At 38.4% G+C, this 22,727-nt stretch overlaps 1 protein-coding gene across 1 annotated transcript in view; it reads right to left on the bottom strand.

Moving 5' to 3' along the window:
* LOC139447270 (cAMP-dependent protein kinase catalytic subunit PRKX-like) overlaps nucleotides 1-22,486 on the bottom strand; it is a 60,718-nt gene extending 38,232 nt beyond the window's left edge. Inside the window, exon 1 of the mRNA XM_071228565.1 lies at nucleotides 22,179-22,486. Coding sequence (XP_071084666.1) covers nucleotides 22,179-22,308 — 130 coding nt within the window. The 5' untranslated portion in view covers nucleotides 22,309-22,486. The remainder of the gene's footprint in view (nucleotides 1-22,178) is intronic.
* Between the last annotated feature and the right edge of the window lie 241 nt (nucleotides 22,487-22,727).

Genomic DNA, 22,727 nt, shown 5'->3' with positions numbered 1-22,727 from the left:
ATCAATGTATGGTCAAGTCATTTTATCCTCATCACAAACTATGATTATATGGTAGGCAAGATTTTTAATTTACTTGCAACAGCACTTGTGTTCAAAACTACTCCTTATGTCTGCGTACTCACTGACATACGAAAACCCAAGGTCACTGACTCGAACCATATGTAATTTCCTACTTCAAACAAATAGACTTGATGAAAGTCATGACAGCAAAGCAATAAATGTGTCTATCTTGTTTCTGTAAGGAAAATAACATATATTTAATGTTAAGATATGCTAAACCTTTTAACCCTTCATATGTTGATATAGTCCCTATCGCCAAGCACCTGTCAGTCAGTGCCACGATGCAGCAGAAACCTGGCAGCCACACATGGAACAGACATCTGCATAAAACCAGTAGAGATATAATTAGTAGCATCAATTTTAGGCACAGAGAAGACACAAAAGTCTAAATCTGGCCTAGCATGTGTAGATATATGCTTCTAACAAGCCTGGAGACTATTTATAGAGTCTGGTAGTCAGTTATACCATGGCCCACCTGACCTTTTACACTCCTCTCGACAGCTCATCAGTGCTCATCTCAGCAGGTTTTACCTCTGAATACCAGAGTTACTATACCGGTTCAGCAGAAATGAGAATGTATTCAACACTGATGGGGGAAATGAGAAGCTTATTTCTAACAGATGTGGGAAATATGAGATTCATTCATTGGGGAATATGAGAATATGGCAGTTTCACACCTATGAGTAAAAGACAAAATTAACACTTCTGGGGTGTAATATTGTGCTTTTACAGGTTTACTCCATGTTTAGAACAATGACACTTATGAACATTTTAGATAAAAAAAATTCACAGCAGTTAATTACATCACCATACTTAATATTGATAAACATGTACTGATAAGTTGTGATGTATGTCATGGGCTTTCTGCTACCCTGGGCGGAAGCCCATTTTATGTAATAGGTGCTTCTTTTTATGAACAATGAAGGAAGAAAAAAATATTGATAAACATAGCATTTGACAAGTGAAAAACTTTGACAAGTAATTGTTTATTATTTCTAGTTGATATCATCAACCAAGCTTTATGATGCTATAACATGTAGTTTCGAATTGCTAATTGTCCTATTATTAGCTACCCAGCCTTGAACTTTCTTCTTGACTCTGGAGGTCACAACATGCATGTACAGATACACTCATGCACAATGTCAAAGTACCATGACAACAGAACAAACATGTGATAAAAGATCTGTTTCCATGGCATTATCGCTATGGCATAAGGGATTTTATATATTTTGCTTCAGGAGATGGTGTGGTTATCGGAATAGGTCCCAGTACAGACATGCTCCATGGATAACTGGATACTGAAACAAAGTTCCCTATTTCTCTTGAACAATGTTGCAAAGCAACTGGCTATCAGGAATAGTAAACCATCAGGCACAGAATGCTGATATATAACCTGTTTTATAACCCTGTTTTATATAACCTTTAATCAGTCATGTGATGTTTTGCACATGAAAACAACCTCAAATTTAGTCTTGCTGAGAGGTGAGGTGAAATGGGGTTTAACATGTGCGTATTGAGTGAAGCGTGTGAATGGAGCTTGTGTGAGTGGAGTGGAGTTGAGCGGAGTGGAGTGGGATTAGTGGAGTGGAGTGGAGTGGGGTGGGGTGGGGTAGGGTTGGGTGGAGTGGGTTGGGGTGGGGTTGGGTGGAGAGGAGTGGAGTGGGATGATTTGGTTGAGTGGAGTGGAGTGGAGTGAGGTGGGATGATTGGGTTGAGTGGGTTAGGGTGGGGCGGGGTGGGGTGGGGTGGAGAGGAGTGGGGTGGGGTGGAGAGGAGTGGAGTGGAGTGGAGTGGAGTGGAGTGAGGTGGGATGATTGGGTTGATAGGCATGGAGCGGAGTGTGTGTGTGTGTGTGTGTGTGTGTGTGTGTGTGTGTGTGTGTGTGTGTGTGTGTGTGTGTGTGTGTGTGTGTGTGTGTGTGTGTGTGCGTGAAGCCCTGTGAGTAAGTGAGTGTTTGAGTAAGTTAGTGAGTGAGTATTTGTTATCAAACCATGTAGTAGTTCTTTTGGGCAAGTATATTACAGGTAAGCTTGGTTATAGAACAGCGAGTAAGCGAGGAAGTGAGTCATGACCAAATGTTTCAGGTATATCATGGCATATCAGCTTAATATAGTTTAACAAGGATGCCCATTATCACCATTCAACATGTCATGACATTCATACAGTGGCAGAGCTCCAGATAAGCTATGTACCTGAATAAAATACACAAACAAATTCCCCATTATCAGAGTACTTAACACATGGTGGCGTACAAGTATGCATGAAAACATAAAAAATAGCCATTACCATAGCTTTTGTACCTGTATTTCCTTACATCATTGCTCACTGATACAAGCATCACCAACATTAAGCATACTGCATGAAGTATTCACAAAACACTGTACTAACTTCACATACTGTGTTCTACATAATAAGCACCAAGGGCGCTCACAAAATTAGAAATAGGGGGCTCTTATTAGAATATTATTTGGGTGGAAAAAAAACAGAGTTAATTTTGTGGTTTATGCTGACAGCCTGAATCGTTTATATATGACAGATATAATTTTCCAGATTTTAATTGCCCATAATTAAGGGTGCATATAACACACGAGTGCATATTATACATAAATAGATTTAAGTCTGTATGTACATTGATCAATTGGAAGGGGTGCTAATTGGGAGTGTTCACTTGCCAATATAATAGCAAATATCGCCGTGGGCACTTATTTACTAAGAGCCGGGTGCTTATTACGTTGAATACGGTATATCACTGTTGTAAGCTGATGCAACATATATTGCTTCTATAGCCATTTTCAAACAGGTAATGTTAAGTTTTGCAAAAATCCAGTCTGACAACTACTGCAACTACTGCCTAACTGCCTATTACAAAACATATTTCTAGATCTGGTTGAATAATACTATTGAATCAAGCCAAATTAAGCAGTCATGCACGTGAATCACAAGCTGGTTAATAGAAACAACCTATCAGCTTGGCCCATTGAGAGATACTCCCATCAAGAGGGGACAAATTAAGTATTGCAATACATACCATCTAATATTTTCTTGATATTTTGTGTCACGAGTTTGTCATGTTCATTTATCTAAACTACTCATAGTGTCGCAAGAGTCTCACCTGACAAGTAGATACCTAAAATCCAAACAAGGGATATGGACAGGAGTCTGACCCCACAAGAAGATATGCAAAATCCAAACAAGGAATATGGACAAGAGTCTGACTCTACAAGAAGTTACCCAAAATCCCAACAAGGAATATGGACAGGAGTCTAACCCCACAAGAAGATACTCAAATTCCCAAAAAGGAATATGGACAAGAGTCTGACCTCACAAGAAGATACTCAAAATCCCAACAAGGAATATGGACAGGAGTCTAACTCCACAAGAAGATACCCAAAATCTCAACAAGGAATATGGACAGGAATCTGACCCCACAAGAAGATAACCCCAAATCCCAACAAGGAATATGGACAATAGTCTAACCCCACAAGAAGATACCCCAAATCCCAACAAGGAATATGGACAGGAGTCTGACCCCACAAGTAGATACTCAAAATCCCAACAAGGAATATGGACAGGAGTCTGACTTCACAAGTAGATAGCCAAAATCCCAACAAGGAATATGGACAGGTGTCTGACCCCACAAGTAGATACCCAAATTCCCAACCAGGGATATGGACAGGAGTCTGACCCCACAAGTAGATACCCAAAATCCCAACAAGGAATATGGACAGAAGTCTAACCCCACAAGAAGATACCCAAAATCCCAACAAGGAATATGGACAGGTGTCTGAAATCGCAAAGAAGATACCCAAAATCTCAACAACAGATACAGACAGGAGTCTTAACCTCACAATCAGGTACTACCACCACCACCCCTCCCCCCATCGGCTCTGTGGTTCATTACACACCCATTCAATGTCCCTCTGGCTGGAGCTTGCCACAGACCATGCTGCACACATGTCCCCACTCCCCGATGCAGAGCCGCCTCCACTCCGGCGAGAGAATGGATAGCATGATCAAGTCTGTAACAACATGATGGATAGCATGATCAAGTCTGTAACAACATGATGGATAGCATGATCAAGTCTGTAACAACATGATGGATAGCATGATCAAGTCTGTAACAACATGATGGACAGCATGATCAAGTCTGTAACAACATGATGGATAGCATGATCAAGTCTGTAACAACATGATGGACAGCATGATCAAGGCTGTCACAACATGATGGATAGCATGATCAAGTCTGTAACATGATGGATAGCATGATCAAGTCTGTAACAACATGATGGACAGCATGATCAAGTCTGTAACAACATGATGGACAGCATGATCAAGTCTGTAACAACATGATGGACAGCATGATCAAGTCTGTAACAACATGATGGATAGCATGATCAAGTCTGTAACATGATGGATAGCATGATCAAGTCTGTAACAACATGATGGACAGCATGATCAAGTCTGTAACAACATGATGGACAGCATGATCAAGTCTGTAACATGATGGATAGCATGATCAAGTCTGTAACAACATGATGGACAGCATGATCAAGTCTGTAACAACATGATGGATAGCATGATCAAGTCTGTAACAACATGATGGACAGCATGATCAAGTCTGTAACAACATGACGGATAGCATGATCAAGTCTGTAACATGATGGATAGCATGATCAAGTCTGTAACAACATGATGGACAGCATGATCAAGTCTGTAACAACATGATGGACAGCATGATCAAGTCTGTAACAACATGATGGATAGCATGATGAAGTCTGTAACAACATGATGGACAGCATGATCAAGTCAGGAATTAAATGCATCATATGTTCTTAAGTACCCCAAATATGCTGTAGACTCTGGTGAAAAGGCCTTTGTACAACACTTGCAAACACTCCTGCCCAGTTGGTACTGTTAGGTGATAACAGAACATGGGACCCAAGAAATGAGATCTGACGATATGGAAACTTTATAGGAAACACATACTTTCAGCATAATTTCATAAGTTTCAGTGATGGTAAACTTTCATCTTGTACAGTCAAGACTCAAATTATATGGTTTAAAATTTCTTCACGACGCCATAATTTGGCTTGTTTTAATGTTTGTGTTACTTCCACAGTGATCTTTAAGTCTTGGACAGGAAAACTAGCAGTAGATGCATGATCAAGTCTGGACCAGACAAACCAGTGATGGATAGCAAGATCAAGTCTGGACCAGAAAAACCAGTGATGGATTGCTTGATCAAGTCTTGAACAGACAAACCAGTGATGAATAGCATGACCAAGTCTGGACCAGACAAACCAGTGATGGATAGCATGATCAAGTCTTGAACAGACAAACCAGTGATGGATAACATGATCAAGTCTGGACCAGAAAAACCAGTGATGGATAGCAAGATCAAGTCTGGACCAGAAAAACCAGTGATGAATAGCATGATCAAGTCTGGACCAGAAAAACCAGTGATGGATTGCATGATCAAGTCTTGAACAGACAAACCAGTGATGGATAGTATGATCAAGTCTGGACCAGACAAACCAGTGATGGATAGCAAGATCAAGTCTGGACCAGACAAACCAGTGATGGATAGCATGATCAAGTCTTGACCAGACAAACCAGTGATGGATAGCATGATCAAGTCTGGACCAGACAAACCAGTGATGGATAGCATGATCAAGTCTGGACCAGACAAACCAGTGATGGATAGCATGATCCAGTCTGTAACAACATGATGGATAGCATGATCCAGTCTGTAACAACATGATGGATAGCATGATCAAGTCTGTAACAACATGATGGATAGCATGATCAAGTCTGTAACAACATGATGGATAGCATGATCAAGTCTGTAACAACATGATGGATAGCATGATCAAGTCTGTAACAACATGATGGATAGCATAATCAAGTCAGTAACAACATGATGGATAGCATGATCAAGTCTGTAACAACATGATGGATAGCATGATCAAGTCTGTAACAACATGATGGATAGTATGATCAAGTCTGTAACAACATGATGGATAGCATGATCAAGTCTGTAACAACATGATGGATAGCATGATCAAGTCTAACAACATGATGGATAGCATGATCAAGTCTGTAACAACATGATGGATAGCATGATCAAGTCTGTAACAACATGATGGATAGCATGATCCAGTCTGTAACAACACGATGGATAGCATGATCAAGTCTGTAACAATATGATGGATAGCATGATCAAGTCTAACAACATGATGGATAGCATTATCAAGTCTGTAACAACATGATGGATAGCATGAGGAAGTCTGTAACAACATGATGGATAGCATGATCAAGTCTGTAACAACATGATGGATAGCATGATCAAGTCTAACAACATGATGGATAGCATGATCAAGTCTGTAACAACATGATGGATAGCATGATCAAGTCTGTAACAACATGATGGATAGCATGATCAAGTCTGTAACAACATGATGGATAGCATGATCAAGTCTGTAACAACATGATGGATAGCATGATCAAGTCTGTAACAACATGATGGATAGCATGATCAAGTCTGTAACAACTTGATGGATAGCATGATCAAGTCTGTAACAACATGATGGACAGAGAACACATGATGCGTAAATCAATAAGACAGGAAGCCAATTAAACAGGATGAGTATACGTAGGTGGGGCACCCCACTTTGTATACTTTCCCTGTTTAATTGGCTGTTCGACTTTTTTATTTCCCCGTCATGTGTTCTGTCCATCATGTTGTTACAGTATTATCCTGCTGTTGTCATTACATAACCTACTCATGTTAACCTCCCTCATGTATGCAACTGTTACTGTTAATCATTTACTGTGAATCCTCCACCTACTATACATATTCTGTATCATGTAAATCATTCAGCCTTGCTTGACAACAGTATAAGGATCTATACCAAAATCTCACCTTTAACGTAACCAAAGAAGTTGTTATCAACAAATTGTGTCTACTTTGTCATTCACCTATTCTTGTCTCACTCTCCTCTTACTCATTCTCACAGAAATGATATATGTGTCAGCGCCAATGGCATGACTATGTAGAACATTGCAAAAACATTAAGTATGACAGAAAGAGCCAAGAATATGTTGACAATGAGCCACTATAGCATTCTCCAGGTCTTACTCAGGACACCAGTTGACTCTATTAACCAGCGGTGCCTAACAATATTCTGGACATCTGCCTGTTGCCATAGCAACCAGACATGCTGTCATCTGGTAATGAGCGACAAACTTGATAGGCTGCTGGGTGGCAATCAGGTTAACATTTTAATGGAGCATCACTTCTTGTGGTATGTCATTGGGTCCTGTGTTCTTAGAACAAGGTAAACGCAGTCGGATGGTTTATGTATTTTTGACAAGATCACATGGCCGATCCGTTATCATTGTGTAACAATAGCAGAGAGTCAGTGTGGGGCGCCCTTGTTGTGTGATGAAGTCACTGTGCTTGCACTCATCCTTGGCACTCCAGGGATATTTATTCTTTGGTCTGTTAACAGTAGCTGTAGCGTTAGATGGATCTTCAGTCATGGGTATATCCTCTGAAGTAAGCCACACGTTCGTGTGCCAGCTTGGATATGTATGCTGATAAGTGGGAAGACCAGAGACTGGTGAGGCTACAATAAATTAATCATTGGATTTTCAACCCTCCTGCCTCACTACAAAACTAGAAAAATCAACCATACACAAAGTCACAAAATCATACCAAGCCTTTGTTTCATGTGAATATCATCTGTCGATAATTACGATACATCTGCCTTAGATAGGTGTCATTAATAATAACTTGACTCTCTCTACTTTCCTAACATTTGGACAAAACTCTAAAAATTATTAAATGGTTATGGCCTAAATATGCTTAGGGTTGGGATATAATTAGAAATGAATTAAGGGGTCCTGGGTTCTTGTGTTGGCTGCCATAGTATTTAATCTGTGGACACCTTTAATTTTTATTTTGTCACATAAGGGTTACCATTAGGACCACTTGATTTTGAACCCTGATAAGCAGATAAGTAAGACAGTTGTATGATAAACCAGAATGATTTCAAAGGTTTTAAAAATACAGATTTGATGACTACTACTCTCATGTTTCCTGACTTACACAGAGAAAATATACAGTAAAATCTTCATCATGTAGTGAATTATATACTAGGTAGTGAATTATATACTAGTGGTTTAAAGTTTATCAGCGAGTTAAAATCAATATTGCATCGGCATTATTTCAACCATATAGCGATAACGTGCATCACAATATTTTATGATGCACAAGGCCGTATTGCAATATATATCATGATTTTATGTATAATTCTAAATTTTTGATTCAGAAGCAATTTGAAACACCAGTGTAGGAAATGAAGATCATGAATGGAACAACACAAAATGCTGCTACACCATAATGTTTACTCATTCAATAAATACGCACGGATGCATAATCACGATGTACACTCCGGGTATTTGGCAAGTGATTAACATAAAACACATGAAAAAAATCGATATCGGAATCACCAGAATATTGTGCATTACGAAATGATATTGTGATACATATTGTGGAAAGAGTGAACCCCAATTAACCGATATACTGACAATACCGCACATCCTGACTACTGGTACTCAACTACTGAAAGGGATACTCTGAATGTCCTGGTGGGGAGGGAATATGACTGATTGCTTGGAGATGATACAATATTTAACACTGCCATGCTCGGAAGTGATGCATTTTCATCCTAATTGGGGGGACACGGGTGGCCCAGTCGTCTAAGGCGCCACGATTCGCTGTGCAGAGTTGCGTCCCTTGGGCACGCTAGAAACCTATGATTGTGGGTTCGAATCCCGGTTCGCCCCGATTATGTTTCTAGGTTTGTCAGCACCATACCCGTGCTCGTGAGTTTCACCGAAGTGGTAAAGGTCTGAGACCTGCATCACTTCGGGCTTTCCTCCCACATTAAGCTGACACGCCGTGATATGACTGGAATACTGTTAAAAGCGGCGTTAAATCCAACTCACTCACTCACTCACTCACACACTCACTCATCCTAATTGGTAAACAAGTATTTGTCACATCGTGACGAAATGTCCCCCGCCTGTATATACACCATAGTACCAAATATGAAGACAATCCAGCGATTAGTTCTTGAGATATCGCGGCAACACCGTTTTCCAACTCCAAAACCAGATTTGCCTGCTGTGACCTTGAAAATGGGGTCAAGGTCACCAAAACTGACTGGTGTCTGCAGTGTCTGTATATACACCATAGTTCCAAATATGAAGACAATCCAGAGTTTAGTTCTTGAGGTATCGCTGCAACACCGTTTTCCAACTCCAAAAGCAGATTTGCCTGCTGTGACCTTGAAAATGAGGTCAAGGTCACCAAAACTGACTGGTGTCTCTGGAGTCTGTATATACACCATAGTTCCAAATATGAAGACAATCCAGTGTTTAGTTCTTGAGATATCGCGGCAACACCGTTTTCCAACTCCAAAAGCAGATTTGCCTGCTGTGACCTTGAAAATGGGGTCAAGGTCACAAAAACCGACTGGTGTCTGCGGAGTCTGTATATACACCATAGTTCCAAATATGAAGACAATCCAGTGTTTGGTTCTTGAGATATAGCGGCAACAAACAGGTGGGATGTACGGCCGTACGGACGGTCGTGAATACTATATCCCCCGCTTCGCGCTTTCTACAATAACTAACATATGAGTGAGAACACATGCCCATAAATTGTTGGGAATTTCATAAGGATCTAAAAGTCCCTTTCAAATGTCGAGTAGTATATTAATTTGGCTGTGAAATTGTTATTTGGACAGTCTGTGCCCAAAACTATGAGTTTACCAGCCTGAACTTGGCTCTTAGAACCACTTTCAGAGTTAAGTGTTATTATGTGGATTATTTTTAGCAGAGTTACAACAAGTACAAGACTGAATTGAATTTTCTGGACTTGGGCTTCGGGGCAGTGGCTGAAGTCCCAGTACTGTGGTCAGAGTTTTATTTACAGGGACATCAGTATACACAGAATACCTCAGATATTAGCTTCCCGGTTTAATATGAATGTGAAGTGAATTGGACTGTTAGCATGGTTAGTACATCTATCTATATCCCATATGGGCTGAAGCATCACTACACAGGCATCAGTCTATAACTCACACTATCAAATCAAAAGTTACTTTGTTCCACAATGTGCCCCTTGAGCAATACGCTGTGGTATAAGAGAAATACATGACACCTTCATTATCAGTATCACATGGCTGCAATTATACCTAACATTGCCTAATGAGCAGAAAGTAATCAACAACACATGTAATGAAACATATGGATTAACATTATATATTGCATACATAATGATCTAATCAAGGCTCTAATTATAAATAACTTACTGCATATTTCAATTATAGCCTACTAAAAAAACCTTCAACTTAAAAAATGTAGAGAGTGTAAGACTTTTATGCCCAAACAAAATTTATGTCTATCTGAATATCATCCTATTTGTCCCTCAAATTTAAATAATACTTTTGATAGTGATATAAATATAAAGGTACAAAGGGTCCAATCTAGTCATAAATGTAATATATGGATGGGCAATAAAAGTGCAGTTCACAAACTGATTGCTCTGCAGTGCCTATTGGTCAAGAGACAAATTGTCTGGGGGAAAAGTAATTTTATCCCTTTCTTTTGTGTCCAACAGACACACAGGTAGCAGTGCAAATTAACCCCTCTGCAGCAATAGAAACTAACATTTCTATTCCACTAGTCCTGATAATGATAACATATAGCAAAACCCTTCAAAAGGTCAAATTTCTACAAGTCCTTATGAAACCTTAACTATTGCTTGTTTGCTGTTTAACGCTGTACTCAGAAATATTCCAGCTAAGTGACAGCGGTCTGTAATAATCCAGTCTGGACCAGGCAATCCAGTGATTGACAACATCAGCATTTATCCACGCAATTGGGATACGACGGCATGCCTGACCACCCGATCCCATTTGTCGCCTCTCACCACAAACATAGTCGCCTTTAATGGCAAGCAGGGGTTGCTGAAGTACTATCCTAACCCGGATCATCTTGGATGTGGTACCGACAGTCGCTTCTTACAATAAGCACAGTCGCCTTTTACGGCAAGCATGGGTTGCTGAAGTACTATCCTAACCCGGATCTTAACGGGTCTGGTACCGACAGCCACCTTTTTCCGGCAAGCATAGTCGCCTCTTCACGGGTACCTTAACTACTAATATGTTTGGCAAGGACTATAGGACTAGTGCCACTTTCTAATGCTGCGCTGAGTATGAAAGTGAGTAGGATGTTATGTTATTTGTACCAGTATTCCAGCCATCATATGTGGAGGCATAAGAAGAAAAACCTAGAGCAAAGGTTCAGATCCATGATTAAAGATCCAAGTAAAGTTAGTAATGAAGAGTTTTGGGCCAAAATTTCAAATGCTGATAGGAGTTTAATCAACTAAACATTTATACTTTTGGAGTCCTTACCACCTTAACCCCAACCCCCAAATCAAACTTACGATATCTTACAAGATCAGATTTAATGAGCAGTCAGTTTAAACATAAACAACCCTAAGACATTTGCTGGATCATAAGATAACCATCTAAATCACTTCACCTCCAACTGTTCCTCATAGCTGCTCGGAAGATGAATTATTACTGGTCTACATTAAAGGACGTATTTTTAGTAGCTTTTGATTCACTAATCAAGTTGCTGTAAACGTACCACAAACATAGACAGGAATTCACTGCAAATATGATTGGGCAATCAACTTGAGATTAAAGGTAAGTAATTTTGTCATAACATATAAAATCAAGTAGTGCAAATATAGAAGCCACAACCTTGGAAATAAATCTTGATGGGAAGTAAATCCCTGATTGCAGAATGAGGTTTTAATCAAGAGGTACGGATATCCAGTTTTCCTGGTTAATATACAAATATGTAAACACTTCCAAAACAACCAGGGCCTTGCCCACAAAGTCATCTTAGCGCTACGACTGTCGTAAGTCCATGTTAAACTGTGGTAGTTACGACTATCTTAGCGCTCTGACTGTCGTAAGTCCATGCTAAACTATGGGAGATACAACCATCTTAGCGCTATGTCTGTCGTAAGTCCATGCTAAACTATGGTAGGTACGACTATCTTAGCGCTACGACTGTCTTAAGTCCATGTTAAACTATGGGAGTTACGACTATCCTAGCCCTACGACTGACGTAAGTCCATGTTAAACTATGGGATTTACAACCATCTTAATGCTACAACTGTCGTAAATCCATGTGAGTTATATTCATCTGAGCTCTATGGCTGTCACAAATCCATCTTAAAGTACGGAAGCTACGATACTCATTTTACCAGGGCAGATTGACAGATCATGTTAAAAGATTGGAGTTACGATCATCTTAGTGCTTCGACTGTCTTAAGTCTATGCTAAAAGATGGGAGGTATGATCATCTAAGCTCTATGACTGTCACAAATCCATTTTAAAATATGGAATCTACGATACTCAATTTCCCAGGTCAAATTGACAGAACACATACATATTTTCTCTAGTTTGTTATCACAAGCAAAGACTAAAAATCAAGCTGTTTATAAATATTTTGTCATGAATAATTTGGTTCCATTTCTATATTTCCAGCATCATAATCCATTCCCTTTGCTGTACTTCTTGTCCTTACAATGCTGTTGGTGATTTTGGAAGTCAGAAACGATATACCAGTAGTTTCCTTTGCAACAATTGTAAATTTGTGTGGCAGTTAATATTCATAATAACTTATATTTTGTGTTTAAAGCAATTAGAAACAAGTAATTTTTCATAAATATGATGTAGGAGGCATAAATATTTATCAATTATTGACCATTCATGAGGGGAATATCAAGTTTTAGGGACCAAAGGTCAGGGTCCGTAAAACGTGATGTTGCTCAAATTATGGTCAATAATTGTTTTATTACATAATTACGAAAACAATAAGATTTCAAAATTCAACCATAATTGATTCAGATATTAAGGAAAGTCACAGTAGTTGATGCACAACAAGCTTTGCATTACGCACTCGCTGATTGGCTGAAAATATTTCTCTCCTTTGAGTCCATTGGCTTAATCACACAGGGCAATAACACTTTTGATCGCTCAGGGCAATACCATGTTTTAAGGAAGGTCATGTGACCCTTTTTCATCCAATGAAAATAGAGATATAATATGTAAATGTCGCACGCACGCACGCATGCACACACGCATGCATGCCTGTGATTCATATGAAGAATGAATGTTTCGTAGGACAATGTAAATGGTGCATTTTATCAAGTAAAGAACAATGGAAACACACGTAGCGAGTTCCTTCCTCTGTAGGTACTCAGTAACAATACACAGCTATGATGCAGAGTATCGGGAGTAAGGTGGGCAGGGATGAAAATCTGATAATTAAATTGTCCATTTTCAATTCACTGTGTCATGTGAGTGCTAACTTCCTCGTATCATATATCATACACTGGCACAAAAGTTACTCCAACCATGAGGTAACCATATCTGTGTCTCTCAAAGCTTTCATGGTGTAACCCACTTCACTTGACAAGCTCCCTTAACATGCTCAGGGCCATCAACAGGGCAGTGAACCGCCTTCCACCTGTGATTGTAGACGTGAAGAGCCTACAACAGCGCATCAGCCTGCTTTCCCCATCTACCACAGGCGGTCTCCTCACACCCAGGAGCTGGGACACAGCACACATGGATTCTTTCACACATGGAGAAATGCACTTCCCCCACATTTTATGGCTGGCAAATTTGTAGTAGTGGTTTTCACTTGAAACAGTTTGTCTGTTATCCAGACAGTCATGACTGTGTTCAGACAAAAAGTAAATCAAACCGTAAAGTTTCAAAGTTGTTTTGATATTTTATCTGTAACTTCTAAGACATCTTTTTGCCAAGAGGTTGAATATAAAAGGCCCCCCGTTTCCTTGTTTGCTGGTGGGTAAACAAAGTTGAACTATTCTTTCATTTGAATGGAAATCTTTCAGAAAAACGCCTTACTCGTTCCTTTTTGAAGTTCTCAAAGATGAGAGAAGCTGTGTTTTGAAGTTGAATCATGAAAGAATGTCTTGAAATGATGATATTTGTAGAGTTTGTTTAAAACAAAAAAGTACATCAACATGACGTGAGAAGCTATAGGTTGTGATGTCGAGAAGCTGTAATATCATATATACACCCATGGGTCAATAATATTCATCAGTAAGAAGGTTAGCTGTTATAGCATATATACACTCAGGGAATATTCAAATTCATCATTTAGCAGATTCTTGTTGATGTCCATGTTATTTCAGCATTGAAAAAATAATTTTCCTGAGTTAAAATCTGTCAGAACACTTTTAGAGGTACATCTGTACAGAGGGATGGTCTTAAATCTGAACTCATAATTTCAGGTTATTTATGGGATAATTTTTTTTTGGAGAGGAGTTTCACAGCCTACATGCCATATATGAATGAAATTTAATTAAAAAAATGAACTTGTGAAAATTATTACTGGTACACTAAAACGATGGTTGTCAACAGAGATTACCCCAATTGACAAATACTTATGTACCATGACTAGTTCCTGGTTGCGTCACATGGCTGAATACCCCAGGTGTACACATGGTAGGCTTTAACGATTAATCCAACTATTGATACAGTGCCATTGTCAATGTCCGGCTGGCAATACATCAATGTTTAGGCCAAAAACTAACTTGTGTTTCTCGTAAAACGACAGCTCAATTTTTCAGTTGCAGCTGTTATATCATACCTGTAAGTAGCAGTTATAAAAAGTAAATATATATTTATATCCACCGACTGTCCTTTATTACCCACGAGGGCAAACATACCAGGGTCATATCAGGTCATGAGACAACAGTGTATTGTTTCCGTCATCCGAACGTCATTGTTGACGTCATTCGAATGTTATTGTGACGTGAGGTCAGAATGACGCCACACTAGAAACGACATCATGGCTGAAGATCGTTGACGTCATTTGACAAATTGTGTTTTTTTAGGATAGCAGTGGTGATCAGTTCAAAAAAACTTCTAAATTCATCTCTGTAAGTAGACATCTGCTTCCGTTATAAATAGAACATTATATTCGTCGCCTTTTAAAGCAAGCATGGATTGCTGAAGACCTATTCTACCCTTGTCGTTCCTAGTGACATGGCTTTAACGAATCATACAGACATAAAAGCAGATATATGTTCCCAACAGTACTGTCAGGGCAGACTTGCAAAGGTCTCTGAACGAATAATTATTACTTTAAATCATAATTTCTAGATTATGTTGATAATAAGAACAAGTTCTCCCTCTAAAAGACTGTCGTCCAGTACTATCCACTTACAATATTAGGAGGATAGAATAACTATACATCCATCTTTCAGAATAGTCTTGGAACAAGGCTGTTGCCAGGGCCCCTTTCCACAAAGCGATCCTAGAGCCATGACTGTTGTAAGTCAGTGTTAAAGTTTGGGGTCTCGATCATCTTAATAGCACTAAGATAGCTTTGTGGAACTGGGCCTTGGAAGGCAAGGCTTCTGGGCCCCGTTCCACAAAGTGATCTTAGAACCATGACTGTTGTAAGTCAGTGTTAAAGTATGGGGTCTCGGTTATCTTAATAGCACTAAGATAGCTTTGTGGAACTGGGCCTTGGAAGGCAAGGCTTCTGGGCCCCGTTCCACAAAGCGATCTTAGAGCCATGACTGTTGTAAGTCAGTGTTAAACATGTTAAAGTATGGTGTCTGGATCATCTTAATAGCACTAAGATATCTTTGTGGAACTGGGCCTTGGGAGGCAAGGCTTCTGGGCCCCGTTCCACAAAGCAATCTTAGCGCTACAACTGTTGTAAGTCAGTGTTAAAGAATGGGAGTTACAATCACCTTAGCGCTAAGATCGCTTTGTGGAACGGGGCCCTGGACTATCAAGGTTCAACTGCATATTGGAGTCCAAGGTCCAGTGTTTCTGTTACCTGGCCAATTAGTTTCCAAGGTAATGTTTGTTTGTTTGTTGTTTAACGCCGCACTCACCAATGTTCAAGACATATGGTGGCGGTCAGTAAATAATCATGTCTGGACCAGACTATCCAGTGATTGCCATCATGAGCATCGATATACACAGTTGGGATATAATGACATGCATCAAGAACAGCGAGCCGGACCACCCAATGCTATTAGTCATCTCTTACAACAAGCATCTTCGCCTCTTACAACAAGAATTTGAAGACCAATTCAAACCCTGATTTTCAGAGGTGTCCAAGGCAATGGATCACATGACTCATAAGTATTCACACTCTGAGACTTCAAACACAACATGTCAGTAAATGCATCAATGTTGAGTAACATAAATCATTGATTTTATCAACCATAAGAAGTCCCCATGATCACAAGCAAAGATTATCCAACAAACAATATTTATTTAAAGAAGAGAATTTATGGATGTCAACTTCTTTATTATGAGGAACACAATGTTTCAGAGTATGTACTTACTCCTTCATCAGGTGAATAAATGCTATGAAGCAGAGAACATATATATATAAAGACAACAAAAGTAATACGATAACAAAGGTGGAAACTTATAAAGGAAGCAAACAGATTAGGCCAGGTGTTTTATATTTTTCGGATTACGGACCCGCCAATTCTAATTTTTTTAGAAAATGTAAAAAAAATAAAAATCAGATTTCCATTTTTTTTTCCTGCCGATATCCACATAGTTAATTATTTTATTTGTTATGTTAAAAACATATGAATTCACTGTTGTAAACTAGTAAAGAGATACATAATCAATCTTTGTTGATCTCGAAGCCAAACATGAATAGCCTCCCTTGACAACTGTCCCTGTTGTAAGTGGTAGAATTTTTATTGTTACAAGGGGCTATATTGTCACAAATGGCTGTCTTTGAGCACAGAATATGTTCATAAAGTATACCAGAGGCATTCTGCATTAACAAAAAGGCATCTGGCATTTTTTATTTTTTTTTCTGTCCTCCAACCCTGGACTTTAGGCTGAAAAAACTGTAATCCTGAAAATATAAAAAAGCCTGGCCTAATCGGTGCTGATAGGTGATTAGCCATGGACAAATGGAAGCCAGCACTTAAATTGTCACTGATTGGAAATTGGTAGCTGGAAACATGTTCTTCATTATAGAGAAGTTGACATCCATAAATTCTCTTCCTTATGTGTATCACTCCTAAGTGTAAGTGTCATTCAAAGACGAGTATTTATTTGTTGTGGCCTAGATATCCCTTGGTAAAGAGGAGGGAGCGTGCTGACACAGAATCAGCCTGTTTGATGATCAATCCCTGTCTTGTTTCACCAGGCTGTTCAGTGTTTATAATGCTAACCCTGGGCCTCCCTTCAATGAAGACATTACAGCAACAGTGTCATGTTATTACACAAACCAGGGGTTACCTGCACAGGTAGTACACAACCCATATTGTTTAAACTAACCCTAGTTAGGGGGTGAACAGAGGCATACATCGCCATGGTTTCAGCCTGTCTTCGATCATGTCCTGCAGAGGCTCTGTGGAGAATGTCAGTGTCTGGCTGCACTTATTAAACTAACCCCTCGTTATGGGTTAAATGAGGCCCAGTTTCTTACCTCTCTATCATCTAGAGCCTACAGAGAATACAAGTGTTCCACAAGCTTTTTTAACTCATTGTCAGCAGGAGGTATGTGATGTGGAGATGTGATATATCTTTTATATTTACCACCAACTGGGGATTTGATATAACATATATACAATGCTTCCAATTGCCAAAGGGACTAACCCTGAAAAAAGCAAATGACCATCCTGAGCAATTTTGGATCCTAAAACATATAGCAGAAAACTTCAAGAACCACTAATCATCTTCAACACCATAATGTGTTAATGTGCATGCACGTCGGTATATAAGTGCAATAATCTTGGACGCAACGTTAAACCCCATTTCACCTCACCACCATCATAATGTGTTAACTACACAAAATTCTCATTTTCCTCTAAAAATATGCTAAGAGAGCATAAAAAAAATACAACCATTGATAAAGACATTTGAATTCAGTAAATTCCTGAGAATCAAACTAAATTTTGATTTTTGTCCTCTATACTCTATACTCTAACCACAATGTGTTCTATTGTTTCATCTCTACTCCCTGTTAGCTCTGATAGATTATTCTGACAAAATCTAGCTCTGGTTAATTATTCTTTAATTTTCCATCTAAAGGTTTTGAGTGAAATGACAATGTGTTATGACTTTTCCTCCCTGATAGCCCTGATAATTCTGACAAAATCTAGTTAATGACAATGTGTTATGGCTTTTCCTCCCTGATAGCCCTGATAATTCTGACAAAATCTAGTTAATGACAATGTGTTATGACTTTTCCTCCCTGATAGCCCTGATAATTCTGACAAAATCTAGTTAATGACAATGTGTTATGGCTTTTCCTCCCTGATAGCCCTGATAATTCTGACAAAATCTAGTTAATGACAATGTGTTATGGCTTTTCCTCCCTGATAGCCCTGATAATTCTGACAAAATCTAGTTAATGACAATGTGTTATGACTTTTCCTCCCTGATAGCCCTGATAGTTCTGACAAAATCTAGTTAATGACAATGTGTTATGGCTTTTCCTCCCTGATAGCCCTGATAATTCTGACAAAATCTAGTTAATGACAATGTGTTATGGCTTTTCCTCCCTGATAGCTCTGATAGTTCTGACAAAATCTAGCTCTAGTTAATGACCATATGTTATGATTTTTCCTCCCTGTCAGCTTTGGTTAATTATTTTTCAATATTCCCTTAAAAAGTGTATTGTGTGAAGCTAGTGGTATAGACATGTGAGAAGCTGTGGTGTATATTGCTGTATCACCGTGGTGTATATTGCTGTATCACCCTGGTGATGTTCCCTGACAGCAGCGCCAGGAACAGATCTTGTCACCAGCTGCTTCACCACAGGAGGGGGACAGAGGATTAGATTCATGATGATTAAACAAAACTGCAATTCTAAAGTTTGTAAAAGCTCTGGAAATAAGTCTTCATAACACTATAACTATTAGCTTCATAAACTGAAATAGGGTAGAATGTGAAAAGATCATATTAACCAACACTGGTACTTGTACTTTTGAAAAACAAATTTAATTCTCTTTTTATCAATTTTTTAACCTGTTATAATACATACAACCTACCAAACAAATGATACTTTTTTCCTTAATTCCAACTTCAACACTTTCTTAGGCTTCTTCTTGTTTGTATAAAGAATAGTCACATGTCCTGAAACTAGAGCTACAAGGTATACCTTTTTATACTATACCCATAATCCAGCAGCAAGGGTTTTACAAGACACTATTTCTTAAGTGTAATGTATTGAAATATTCATCAATTTATTGAGGTGTGCTGGTATACAACAATTCGAAAATTGAATGATACAAAATACATACGTTTGTAAAATACTGGTTTGTTGTGTCTTACCAGTATCTGAATCATTATTGCAAGAAATTGAAATTCGAAAGTCAGTTCAATAACCACCAGTATTAACTTCAAAATGATATGAAGTGAATTCTAATCCATCACACAAAACGGCAACTCTATGGCCAATTCCCAGCATTGGAGCTTCATCTCAGTAATTCTGTACTTTTTAGCCTTGTGTATGTACTTCATACTTAACATGCGTCCTGTATAACAATGTACATCATTGTTGGCAATGGAGCAAACCCCCAGTTCAAGCACCTGTTGAACAGGACAGTAACTTTTTCTAACTATATCTTTTTCTATTGTTATTTCTAAATATTTAATCTCTGGGCTGGCTGCAAGTTTGAATGCTGTGTAGACACATACGAACAAGGCACCTGAAGAGCCAGGTACATACACTCAGGAAAAACTCCATATTTTTTATTGAGGTCAGTGGTAATGTTGTGGTTTTCAAAACATGAAACATCAGTGTAATTTCACTCCACTAAACATGTTAAATATAGCTTCATGAATTATGTATGAAGGTGCTATCAGATTGCTAAAAGCCTTGTATACAATATAGCCTACACAAGCAAAGGTTGCTATGAGAGGCCATGTACGAGATATGTGATCTCATACATACTCGTACAAAGTTGAAAAGATTGATGTATATCATATTTGTATCAACTAGGTGTGAAATTAAATGGTCATTACATAAGCATGATATAAGTGATATAGAATGTCATATCCATTTCTGTCAATTCCTGCGCCATTTATGCCCTTAACAGATTTGCATTGGCATTTAATACATTATTTGTTAGCTTTCTTGTTAACTACTCACAGATGTATTAAAGATAAAAGGACCTTGCTGTGAAAATACACAGATAAAAGCAATTAATCAGTTTCTTACACGGCATGAAATGAAATTCCTTATAATAACCACACAACATGATAACAGTAACCTGAAATACACATGTTATGATGGTTATCTTTCAGTAAAAACAAGTTTAATATATATCTGATATATTCAAGGACTAGATGTACAACTGTAGTCACTATATGTAATATGATTTGAGTTGGTGTAAATAAAAAATCTAAATTACCTACTTGTGATTCTATTTTCTTCATGAACCTTACACAAAGAGTACTATCATCTTTTTAATAATGTATAATTATGAGATACTTAAGCATCAATCTGACAAAATCACCTTTAAAAGTATCATTAACAACCAAACATTACATGTGCATTGAAGCATATAAATCCACATGCATATTATTCTGTTTGTGTGCATAGTAGAAAGAAACTTTCTATTTTATATATATTTATACCGGGGTATACGACAAATTCTTGCAAAATGGATAAACTAAAATGGGACAGATTCGATACTCACAAAGGACAGTTATTTCATTTCACATGACTCAGAGAAAGAAAGAAGCTTGCTCTACTTTAAGAAATGGAGGGTCACGCACACAAGAAAGTATGATGTGTACATAACGTTCCCCTCTCTACCACACAGCCCTGCACCCTGCGCTTGTGCCCCATCCCCCAAACACTGCGGAGCACAACTACAGAGGCATAACATTAGCAGCCTGTAACACAATCTCCCACTAATTGACTATAGCATGTTAAGTATTAATTTCATCTTCCAACTGATGTTTTTGCTTATATGCAATGTACTAGAGTTACCGGTTGCCATAACTTCAGGTTATATATCAATAATAAGAGAATTATTATTGCTGTTAAAACAAATTGCTGTTTCCTGTTCATATCACTACCTACTCAGTGATACTGATGTTTAATGTATGACTGTGAAATTGAAATCTGGAAGGTCTGTTGGTGTAATGTGAGGTTTATCGGTTCAATGCATTACAGACGTCTCATTAACATTTTTCTCTGTCCTGTGTTTTAACCTTCCATGCAATACATGTACAATCCAAATTACAGATAAGGTGGGATGATATTTTTTTATCTGGCATCCATAAAATCAAACATGCATCAAACACATTATCACCGATTAGTCACTATTCTAATTTCATCTTATCAAGTTTTCATTTTGGGGGGATCCATCAGTGTAAATGAGAGACACTAGCCCTTTATTCTATATCACCTAGGCTTATGTGCGATATACCTGTTGAATACATACTGTGAACCAGTTACCAAAGAATAAAAGGTGTCAATATGTTCCAAACTACACACAATGTTAAACATTATCATTATGAAGATAAAACAATGTTAGAAAAAAGTTACAAAGTATGAAGTTATGTAATGAATAACTGTTTGCCAGTTTCTACATAATATTAGCGAAAGATTTAGATTCTTTGAGAATGTCAAATTACATAAACTATTAAGTGTTCTTCAGGAATTATTTTTAAAGAACCAAATGAACAGGTAAACTTTCATTGGAAATACAAACTTACATAATAACAGTAAACTCTTCAAACAGAATCGAAGGGACACTCAGAATTTAGTATATTTACAATAATTTAATATATACAGTTCTACGAAGATGTCTAAATCCCCACACAAACACACCCCTATGTATAGTATTTAATGAGAATGGTAAGTGAAATGGAAGTCGTGTTTGACTTTGACAATATGAAACTTGAAAGGGGTTGACAGAAACTTTGTAGAAGTTTCCATAACAACCGATATTGTTGATAATCAACACAAACATTTCTTACCTATAGTTTTCAGTAAATCCAAGTCTTCCAATGTTGGTGCAGGTTTGTCATCTTCATTTTCGCCTAGGGGGATGTCTTTTTTCATAGACGACCCATGACGCTTGAGATTAGCAACTTTTGCAGACGCCATTTTGGAGAGGAACGACGCAAGATGCTAACTCAATTGACTTCAACTCGTCCAAAAGTAGCCAAACCGAGGCTAAATTATGTCATGGCTGTATCCGAAGTCATAAACAATAGTAGAACGATGATTTCATCGTTGAAAGCGTCTAAGTTCAGTCAGTGCTGAGCGAGAAAGTTCTGACACTCCTTACTGTTAGATCACTGTGTTTGCGAACTCTCGTGTTTTGAAGGTAAATCCTGTGCCTTTCGTCGTCTGCTCGAACGAATTGTAGCCTGAATAGCCTACGTTAGACGCCCTCCCGCGATGTTCACTTGTATGCCAAAGGGGGGTAACCGGAATGGTTATATGCTGAACGATAATCCGAAATCGGGCTATACGCAAAGCAATAAATATCTACAAGATTGATAATTGCACAATAGACGCCC

The sequence above is a fragment of the Haliotis cracherodii genome, unplaced genomic scaffold, assembly GCF_022045235.1.
Source record: "Haliotis cracherodii isolate W230 unplaced genomic scaffold, xgHalCrac1.p SCAF_7, whole genome shotgun sequence".
Lineage (NCBI taxonomy): Eukaryota > Metazoa > Mollusca > Gastropoda > Lepetellida > Haliotidae > Haliotis > Haliotis cracherodii.
Note: the sequence above shows the minus strand (reverse complement) of the source record. Positions and strands in the feature narration are given on the sequence as shown.